Source organism: Lactuca virosa, chromosome 3 (genome assembly GCF_052849685.1).
Source record: "Lactuca virosa cultivar CGN04683 chromosome 3, Lactuca_virosa_CGN04683_v6, whole genome shotgun sequence".
Classification (NCBI taxonomy): Eukaryota; Viridiplantae; Streptophyta; class Magnoliopsida; order Asterales; family Asteraceae; genus Lactuca; species Lactuca virosa.
The window spans coordinates 98,442,153-98,452,559 of NC_136428.1; the positions used below are offsets into that span (position 1 = coordinate 98,442,153).

General features: G+C 35.3%; 1 protein-coding gene across 1 annotated transcript; it reads right to left on the reverse strand.

Annotated features, from left to right (window-relative positions):
* Positions 1 to 3,556: 3,556 nt before the first annotated feature.
* LOC145162501 (beta-galactosidase 14-like) lies at positions 3,557 to 8,515 on the reverse strand. The gene is made up of 19 exons (XM_079081623.1): positions 8,199 to 8,515; positions 8,024 to 8,119; positions 7,825 to 7,937; positions 7,676 to 7,742; positions 7,457 to 7,549; positions 7,209 to 7,352; positions 6,965 to 7,059; positions 6,768 to 6,873; positions 6,592 to 6,676; positions 6,354 to 6,472; positions 6,089 to 6,256; positions 5,831 to 6,009; positions 5,606 to 5,715; positions 5,420 to 5,529; positions 5,168 to 5,275; positions 4,943 to 5,047; positions 4,602 to 4,747; positions 4,015 to 4,360; positions 3,557 to 3,840 (listed from the first exon to the last, which is right to left on the reverse strand). Exons 1-19 carry the CDS (start codon positions 8,388 to 8,390, stop codon positions 3,700 to 3,702), a joined length of 2,523 nt encoding a protein of 840 aa, XP_078937749.1. The 5' UTR covers positions 8,391 to 8,515; the 3' UTR covers positions 3,557 to 3,699.
* Between the last annotated feature and the right edge of the window lie 1,892 nt (positions 8,516 to 10,407).

Below are 10,407 nucleotides of genomic sequence, written 5' to 3' on the forward strand. Positions count from 1 at the left end.
AATTGACTTCATCGAAAAGAACCACACTTAGGAATTAGTTCCTCCACCTAAAGATGCTAAACCTACCGGGTTAAGATGGTTGTATAAATTAAAAGAAATATGAGTGGATCGATGACAAGGTACAAAGCGCATCTAGTGGATAAAGGCTATGTACAAGAGCAAGGTATTGCTTTTGTTGAAGTATCCGCGCTAGTAGCTCGTCTCGTGATAATAAGACTATTGATTGCTCTCTCAGCCGGGAACAAATGGAAGATTCATCACTTGGATGTAAAAACAACATTTTCATATGGTGACTTAAAATATGAAGTGTAGGTTAGCCAACCGGAAGGTTTCATGAAGCAAGGTGAAGAAACAAAAGTTTACAAATTGGCAAAAGCTTTGTAACATTCGCGATTTTGGGGTATGTTCCTTTTAACCCCTATTTGTAATTCTTTTCATTATTGGTCCCTAGCCAAGTAAGCGGGGTGTACTATATGAGTACGCTGAGCGTATTGGCTTGAAGAATGGATGCGGAGGCACCCACGTACGCTCGGCGTACGTGGGAGTACGCTGAGCGTACACTAAGTAGGGGAAAACCCAAATTTTTAGGGTTTATGCCGTATTTAAATAACTTATGTTGCCTTGGGTGCATCTTATGGTCAGCCTCCACTTCTTCAAACCCTAAGAACAAAACCCTAATCTTCATTGAGTGTTTGTGAGCCTTGGTGTGATCTTTTGTGGTGTTTTTATGCCCCTTGAAGGAAGTGAACCTTGGTGGTGAGGCTTTGGTGGACTTGGAGCTTGATGATCCAGGATCTTCATCAACTTTGCAAGCTATTTGAGGTATAAAGGTCCTAACTTGATGGTTCCTTATGCTAGATCTAGTTTAGTGCTTCATTTGTGCATTTTTGGGTCCTTTGAGCCTTGTTGGGGAGTATGGGCTACTCCATCAGCTTGGGATGGTAGATCTAGGCTTTTCTAAGGTCCTTTGTGCATAAAAATGATAACTTGATGTGTTTAGCTCAACCATACAAGGTTGATATCCTTCTTAGTGGAGTTAAGATGCTAGAATTGAACTTTGGGGTGTTTTTAGCCATGCAAAGTATTAAAGTCTTCGAATTTATGGTTTAGGACCTTAATATGATGCTAGTTTGAGGATTGGATGTTAAGTTCTTAAGTGGTTAAAACTTTTGATGAAGGACTTGGAATCAGGCCAGTATGCGGGGCGTAGTCCTGAGTATGTTGAGTGTATTGGATGCGAGCCCCGTCTTCGTATCAATCGTGTACGCAGGGCGTACGAGCCTGGTACACCGAGCATACTAATCAGTGGGCCGAAGGAGTTGTGGGCTTGGTTTATTTGGGCTTTGTTTTGATTATGCTTGGACCCTTAACTTATATGGATCATTTCTGGACTTTGGGCTATCGTTGGACATTGGGCCTTCTTGGATTGGGCCACAATGGGCTTTGGGTGCCATTTAGGATTTTGGGCTATATTGGTCTTTTGGAGTTATTGGGTTGGGCTAAGTGAGGAAAGGGTAAAATGGTCTTTTACCCTGGGAGTTGGACAGATGAATGAGATTCATAGCTTTGGTTTATGTCCTAACTTATTAATTGGGTTTTATTTGATTGGTTAGCGTAGGGATTTCCGGATCAGCAGTTCGAGCTTTTATCTGAGATATTCGACAGCTTGAGGTGAGTTTCCTCACTGTGCTTGACGGGTTGAAGGCACCATACCGATCCATGATTTGTTATGGATAGGATGCTAGTTGTTTGTGTGACTCTTGCATGTGTTGTATGTGATATGTATACCGGGCGGGGCTCGATGCTATGCGGGGCGAGATGATTATATTGTATGTTATTTGTCTTAGTGATTACTGTTTATGTTTATGTGGCTATATGTATACTGGGCGGGGCCTGATGGATATGATGTGGCGGGGCCCTTATCATGATATTGATAGATATGTTCCAAGCGGTGCTCGATGTCGGGTGGGACCCGATGGGTGTTGGGCAATGGCCCATTGTATGTTAGATATATATGGTATGTGGTGTTTTGGGAAACTCACTAAACTACGTGCTTACGGTTTTCAGTTTATGTTTCAGGTACTTCCGGATCAAAGGGGAAGAGCTCGGGGTGATCGCATCGCGCACACCATATTGTACCGCATTTTATTTGAATCTGATGTATTTGGATGTTTTATTCACACTCTGACTCCATTATGGTTTTATGAACATGTTTTGAATAATGGTTGTATTATTCTAAAAATTGAAATTTTTGGTCTTAATTTTGGGACGTTACAAGCTTTATACGGTCTTCGACAATCTCCAAGAGCATGGAATTTGAAAGTTAATAATACTTTGAAAAATATGGTTTTCAACGATGCATGCAAGAAAATGCAGTTTATAGAAAGGTTTCAAATGGGTTGCTTACGATATCTCTTGCACACTCGTCCCGTTTGAGCATATTCGGTTGGAGTAGTTAACCGTTACATGCAAAGTCTTAGAGAATCTCATGCACGTGCTATTAAGAAAATTCTTTGTTACTTGCGTAGTACAACATCTTTTGGGATAATATATAAACGAAGTAAATATATGAGTTTCCTAGGTTACAGTGATAACCGATATAATGTTGATGTTGATGATGGTAGAAGTATAACATTACATGTTTTCTACCTAGGTGACTCACCTATCACTTGGTGCTCCCAGAAGCAAGATACAGTAGCATTATCTTTGTGTGAAGTTGAGTTCATAGCAGCTACTGCAACTGTGTGTCAGGCGGTTTGGTTAAAGGAGTTGTTAGTTGAGCTGACAGGAATGAAGAAACAGAAGATGATGATTCGCGTAGACAACAAATCAACAATTGCACTGTCAAAGAATCATGTCTTTCATGGAAGAAGTGAACACATCCACACTCGATTCCACTTCGTTCAAGAGCGTGTTGAAAACGAACAAGTGATAGTAGAACATGTTTCAGAGACAAGCAACATGCGGATCCACTTACGAAGGCCTTAGCTCGGATAAGGTTCATAGAAATGAGATCGTTGCTTGGTGTACAAGAATTACCCTTGACTCAGAAATTCAGGGGGTGATTGTTGACGAATTTATCCGGGTCCAATATGGCTTGTTGCGTGTTTGGATCAAATCACATTATCTTGGAGTGTTGTCCAAGGTTTTCAAGCCTTCCTTGAACCATAAGAAATGCTTTTGTATGGAAAGTTTTGTTTGATTATATTTAGGAATCCTAGTTTAATACTAATATAGGTTCGTGTGATCAAATTCATAGATTGGAGTTTTGAGTTTAGTTTCTTCAATAAATTACGAGTTCATGCAATACAAGTTAGTGTTTTGTTTTGTTTTGTTTTGTTTTTGTTTTTTTTTTTTTTTTGCTTTTACCATATGCTTATATTTAATTTGGTAAAATTGTATTACTTTTAGATAAAAAAAACTCATGTTTTTCAACATAAATATAGTTTGTGTCACGTGAAAAACGACATTACAATTTTAATTTGTGCTTGATATGAGTTTTAAGATTTAAAAAGTATTAGATTATATAAATTATTCTTTGCTACACTAATTACTTTACATACATTAAAAAATTGAAAAAAAAATTGTGGGTTCGAGTGCAATCATTCAAAGCGTTTTAGTTTCTTTGTTGTACAAAGGCCCCTTCAATTTGCCAAAAATGTCACAAACACACCCTTTTGAATTTGAAAAATCCTATATCTACTCATCTTTCTTCTTCGCGCACCTCACTTGGATAGCAAGTCTTTTAAATTTGTCTTGAGAACAAGATTTGTCACCGCTTGGGTCGCCCAAAATTGCTCTATCGAGGGGGATTCTGCAACTATTCTTTCCCAAGCAAGCCTATAACAATTTGCAATGCACTAATTAGTTAGAGGATACTAATTAATGCGTACAACAAGTAGATTTATATCAATTATGATATGTGTTGCATTATTCTATTATTAACGACACATAACACATAACTGAATCTTAGTGGATTGAGTCAACAATGCCACTTTGGGTTTCGAGTTTTACCTTTTTAACTACTTGCTTGGCATTGGGAGATTGACATGTTCCTTGAATATATGTCCCACACGATCCCCAAGGGTTGCCAAAGCTCGCAAATTGGATTTCCTTGATGAATTTATCAGGGTCGCAAGTAAGTTGAGCTTCTGGCTTAGGTGATTCCAAGGTGGTCTTAAGAACACCTCCCTCCATTTTCCATATGTCAATATTTGGCGGATAATCCTCATACATAAAGCTACAAATAATGTCGCGATTGACAGTATTGATCACAACACCATCAATGGTTCCACCGCTCTCCTCGTACACAACCAAAAGGTTGTTCTTTGGTTTTAAGAATGACCTTGGGATGTGATACCTGGACAAAAATGGACGATATATTTTATATCAACGTTCCTTCTTCTTTGAAACTAACAGAACACTTAACATTCTCTCTTTTTTACTTTCAACTTAATGTAGACGTTGGACGAGACTTATTTAATAAGTTATATGTGAGTGTTCTTTTTGACACAATGCAGAAAGACTGATTTAATACGAAAAAGAATTAGGAAATCGTATTTATCTATGCATTACTTAATGGGAAAAGAATAGGGTCTTACTCGGTTTGAGAAGGGGCCCCAAGAGGTGAACGATAATTTTCCCAATAACGACCAAGGTTATTACCATTGACCCAAACTACACCTTTGCCCATTCTCTCCATCTTGATCGCAACCGGATTATTTCCTTCAGGGGTGGCAAAATTCGTCTGCAACATAAATTTTTTCTCAAAATGTTAATCGACAAGTAGTTCATGTGACTAAAACGTGAATCTTAATTTGAATGAAATTTTATTAGGTATATGTATACCTAACATAAATGCAAGTAAGATATATAATAATAGTCCCTACACTATATATATATAAATACAAATTAAAACAACTACAGTAATGCTAATTGTTACCTTGTACCATGTAATAGGTGTTCCTGGTCCACTGGCTGGGTTCCATTTAACTTTCTTGGATCCTTCTTCTGTGTACAATTGGAGTGATTCTCCCTCGATGCCAACCTAAATATAAAAATCGTAATTTTGGTACATGGGTATATACAATATATAGATATAGTCATTGTAATTGGGCCTCTTACTTTTTGTGTTAACAAAAGTTAAGTCCTTATAAATAATACGTACCTTATGACCCCATTGGTTAAGCGTGAGATCAAGAGAACCACTACTCATACCCTGTAGAATAACAGCTCGAATACCCGAAAACCTCTTCTCCATATACGCTCCACTATTCTTCACAATGAAAGTAGAAAGAAAAACGTCCAAAATTAGTCCTGCTAACAACACATATTTCAAATATGTGTTGTGAATATATAGCACGACCATATATATGTCATTGTCCATAGGTTAACGTTATATATGTTGTTTTGAGTTTACCGGTAGTCCCACAGTCATTGCCAAGATCGATATGTGATTGACTCCAGTCTTCAAACTCACAGGTTTGGAGAACGAAAATGACTTCTCAATGAAGCTCCCATGTCCAAATCCTGAATTATATTTTTTTCATACATGTTAATAGTTTTCTGTATAGGAATCTAGTAGTGAATGAATGATGGATCTCACCTATATATTCTCCATTAACGAAAGCCAATAATGCATCCCCAAGACTTTGAATCTGAATAACAGGCAAGATATCTGGTCTCATGGGTAGATCGTCACTATCAAGATGTAAGCTACAAGAAAAATAAAAAAAACATCATATATATGAAAGATTCGGTTAAAACATATGGTTGAGACTTGAGACTTGAGAGATTAATATTTTTAATAAGGTTCGAACGTCTATTTTACCTTGTGCTATACCACATATAATCTGTGGTATCTTTTGTCATGGAGGTGAGTTCCAATGGTGTTTTACTCATAACTGGTAAATCTTTAGCTATTGGAATAGGTTCCCGATAGCTTTCCCATTTAAATTTATTCGCTTTCTTTGAAAGTACGAAGCTCCTTGAGTTATGTTGTGATACGATCTGTTCTTTTTTTCATATATCGACATTAGTTTCACCATTAGGAGACATGCAAATGAATCTTTTACAAGAAAAAACTCACAAGTTCTGTGTTATAAACGACAGTTTTGCAATCAGGAAGAATGGCGACAGATCGCCTTGGTAGGAAATAACTTTTTCCTTTGAAGTCGATGGTACGATGAATCTTCTTGTGCCTGTTGCTCAAGAACGCTAAACAAATGTTGCTTTCTGGTTTCTCGTATGTGATAATCTGCAAAGTCATTAGTCAACGTCTCAAAAGTCATCATTAATTGGATGATTCAGATTTCAGAGTGTATAAAAGTCACATATCCGAAAGAAATTCTTACTTGGACAAATTTGTTGATATTTTTGACTTTTTGAGTACCCAAAAGAAAAGGCTGCTTTACCAATCTCAAAGTCGTGTGGAGGTCTCTAAGGTGACTCCATTTGGGTTCTCTTATCAAACCTACATTATATAATATAAGATAAGATATGTTTACATGTAATACACACATCATAAATCAATGAAATTATTAGAATCTCTGAAACATGTTTACATGCATAATACATTAAATGATGGTTTACCAAATTCGTCAAGGGGAGCTTCATCGTAGTAACGAGTGGTCACAAACGACGAGCTTGTTCTTCCAAAGTTGGTTCCACCATGATACTAAAATAATCATATAATTAAATAAAAAAGTTATGAAATAATGAATATAATAGTATTCTTTTTGTTCAAGAAACAATCCTTAAGTTCATACCATGTAGTAGTTTGTCATGCTTCCGTTATTCATGAAGAATCGAGCAACTGAAAATGCGATATCTTCTGCTGCTCTTTGAGAAGGTGGATCTCCGAAAACCCGATATCTGTATATTCGACAAAAATTAATATAGAAAAAACAAAAACAAAAATAAATATTTTCTAAAAGAATATTTATATATGAACTATAAAGCTTACTGAGCAGTCCAATTTTCGGTCCATAAAGAAGGTTTATTTGGGCCGTTTGGCCCGCCAAAGGTATCTGCACAATGCCTTCCGTTGCATGTACTTATCTAGCCACAAATAATAACGTTTAATCCAATTAGAAACAAAAATTAGAATATTATAAACTAATGAATTATTTGTGTAGAGATACTATATAAATTTGTTTTTTATTGTTTAATACGTAGTACAAAATGAACTTTATAGAAATAAAACTTACTACATTTGCAGGGGCATCCTTTTGCTTACACATTATCCATGGAACATCAGGATACAACCCAGTTGCCATATCTGCAGCCCACTTCACATATTGAATACCTTTCTCACGATATGATTCTTGAACATGGTTATATTCGTTTTCAATCTTCATTAATAAATCACAAAAGGAGATATAAGTTATATCTGATATATAATACTTCAAACGATTGTTTAACGAAAGATGCATTGCATAATAGTAGTATGAAATACCTGTGCAAGGATAATTGGGCCTCCTTGAGGTGCAAATAGCTTCTCCTTCTTCATCATGTTTATAATCATTTCGCTGTATCTTTTCATATGAGTCTACACATATAATCAAAAACATTTTAATTATGTGATTCTATATTACATTCATACATCAAAACAAAGCTATTTACTGTGTGTGTGTGTGTGTTTTGGTATGAATAAAGTTTTAAAATGATTACCAACCATGTAGGGTTCGTTATATGACCGGAATATGATGTTGGGTACATCTCTCAGCCAAAATGGAAGTCCTCTGTTTAAGAACAATTTTTTCGGATAATCAAATAATTTAATGCAAAAATTATTTATTTGACATAAAAATTAAAAAACTTTACCCAAGATTCCATTCTGCCTGAATGAAAGGACCAAGTCGTAGGATTGCATACAAATTATTTTCAGCAATCAATTTGATGAATTTCACCAAATCATAATTTCCTGTAAAATTGAACTGCAATATAGAAATAAAAATTAAATAGGTTTTCACAAATAAAGTTAAAATTAAGAGAACAAAAAAAACAAAAAAACAAAAACAACCTGGCCTTCAACAGGTTCATGGACGTTCCAAAAAACATAAGTTTCAATGGTATTTAATCCTCCTTCCTTTGCCATTCTTATGATATGAGGCCACATCTATTTCAAAACACAAACACAAGTTTTAAATGCAAATAAATTAAAAAAACGAAACACTTCAAATTGAAATGATACACACCTCCGGAGTGCTACGCGGATAATGGATGGAACCCGAGAATAAGAGTATCGGATTCCCATTAACAATAATCGACCTAGCATTGTATGTTACAGGTCCGGGAGTGTATTCATTGTCATCAGTATCAGAATAAACAGATATCAAGGAGGTGGTGATTAAGAGGAGTATGAACCTTGTACGAAATATATTGTCCATGTTTTGTTTTTGTATAATCTGTAGGGAAAACAATGATAAACTTAAATATTGGGTGATCGGTGACCAAGGTTTTTACAGGGGAGAAAAATAAATTGAAACATATTGCCTAAAGGCTTAAGGTTCAAAACGTGCAAATTGAATAGTTCATGTTATTTCAACATTTTTGTTATATGAGAGACAAATGCGGTAAGTAAAAGGCATTAGAGGATCTTTCGGGTCGATATGTAATATTTCTAGCTTGTGGATCAGGTTTTCTCTCCCTTTATTTAGCATAAGTTTGGTATATTTAAGCAAATCATTTTGTCCGATAAATAATTTTCAAATCTAAAATATGATGTTATTGTATTGCTTTCATAACTTATGCATCATGTAATAAATTGATCTATATTTGTTGAATTGGTCGAATATACGGTAATGTAGGACTTAACAAGAAGCTCGGATTTTAAGGGATGACCATGTTGCCAGAAGCCCATAAGTCCGATTATGTTTAAAAAAATGTGGATGTCATGTCAGCACCACATGGTAAGGTCTTTTACTGGCTATATTCTTCTCCCTTCCAAAAATAACATTTTTGATACTTAAATTAAAAGTTTAATGACCTATTTCCAATTAGTGCATGTTCTGACATGGAACATACATTTCTTTGGTCTCAACCATCGCATATACATCCCATAAACATTTATATCGGATGGTTTTCTCACATTTTGAGGAATGTTACATTATTACTATGATGATGGATTGAGAGTGATGACCTTAGAGATCGGGTGTTGCATGTTTTTGCACAATTATATTGTTACGTCGTGTCTAACTAGACTATTTACTCATTTTACACTGAAATGTATTAATTGTGGTATGTATATGTTCAAAATAAAATTGTTACCAAGGGTTAGACTCATAATATAAAATTATAATATAACACATCTTTATAATATTATATCCCAAATCAACTAACATTTATAAAATTACACATCTTTATAGTGATAATAATCAAGTAAATTGTAAAGATTTATTAAGCCCTAAATGGCAAAAAGTGCTGGAAGGATGTTTTAGAAGTGTTCTGAATTCTTATAATCTAGCGAACAACATGTAAAGGTCAAATTTGTAGGAGATTATAGTTAAAACATGAACTCCTTGATCTTATGTGCTGATATGTAACTGGGTAGTTGGCATTTTGTCATCAGACGATTATATTTGTTTTTATTGTTATAGTAACAGTTTCAGTTTCTTTCTCCTTTGGAAACTCCTTGTTATAATAATTTTTTGGGAAATAATTCAACCTTCACATAATTTAAGAACATGAAATGAGATTATAAGTTCCGGTCATTGAGTTAGGATTATCATTATTAAATGTTACAAATTACATTAAAAAATGTTTTCATAAATTGTCTCCAACACTGTTATTAGAAGTGTTGTTGGAAATATAAACAAATCATTATTGATTTGTTGCTTGATGAACCGATTTGTGCTTAACATCACGGTTTATGGATTGTGCCGTGAATAGTGTCGCAAGAGTCCTTGGTCTTACACCAATTTAGAAGGTTTTGAAATACCCTTTGAAACGTGGAGTAAGGCCTCATCCCTCACTAAGTACATTTGAAATCCTATGATTAAGAGATTTACATTCCTCATGGAGTGCTTGACAATATAGCACTTAGATTAGAGATGTGTTGTCTCGTTGGACATCTCATCAAGCGTTTTGGGTAACTATTTTACAAAGATTTTAAAAACAAAATGTTTGTTGCTCAAAGGGCAGTCTTCTAAGAGAGGGAGTTGATATCTAAAAGGGTTAGTAGGAGCCACATTGATCTTGATAAGATTCAAGCATCAACCAACGAAGAACCAAAAGTTGGTCCTAGAATTCAATTCGAGATTGAAAAATCTATTGAGGAAACTAACATACCTCCAACTCTTCGTAATAGACTTGATAGAAGACATCATACACCTATCCGTATAGATTGAGGTTATATGAGTCACTAGTAGACAATAATCAGAGTGTGCCAGCTATCGGAAGTCATGA

Excerpts from the sequence above, each read along its gene's own strand:
- LOC145162501 (XM_079081623.1), bottom strand. The coding sequence starts at position 8,390 with ATGGACAATATATTTCGTACAAGGTTCATACTCCTCTTAATCACCACC. Across the intron at positions 7,938-8,023 it reads ATGAACCTGTTGAAGGCCAG|TTCAATTTTACAGGAAATTA; the intron begins GTTGTTTTTGTT and ends TCTATATTGCAG. Across the intron at positions 7,353-7,456 it reads GCCCAATTATCCTTGCACAG|ATTGAAAACGAATATAACCA; the intron begins GTATTTCATACT and ends TTATTAATGAAG.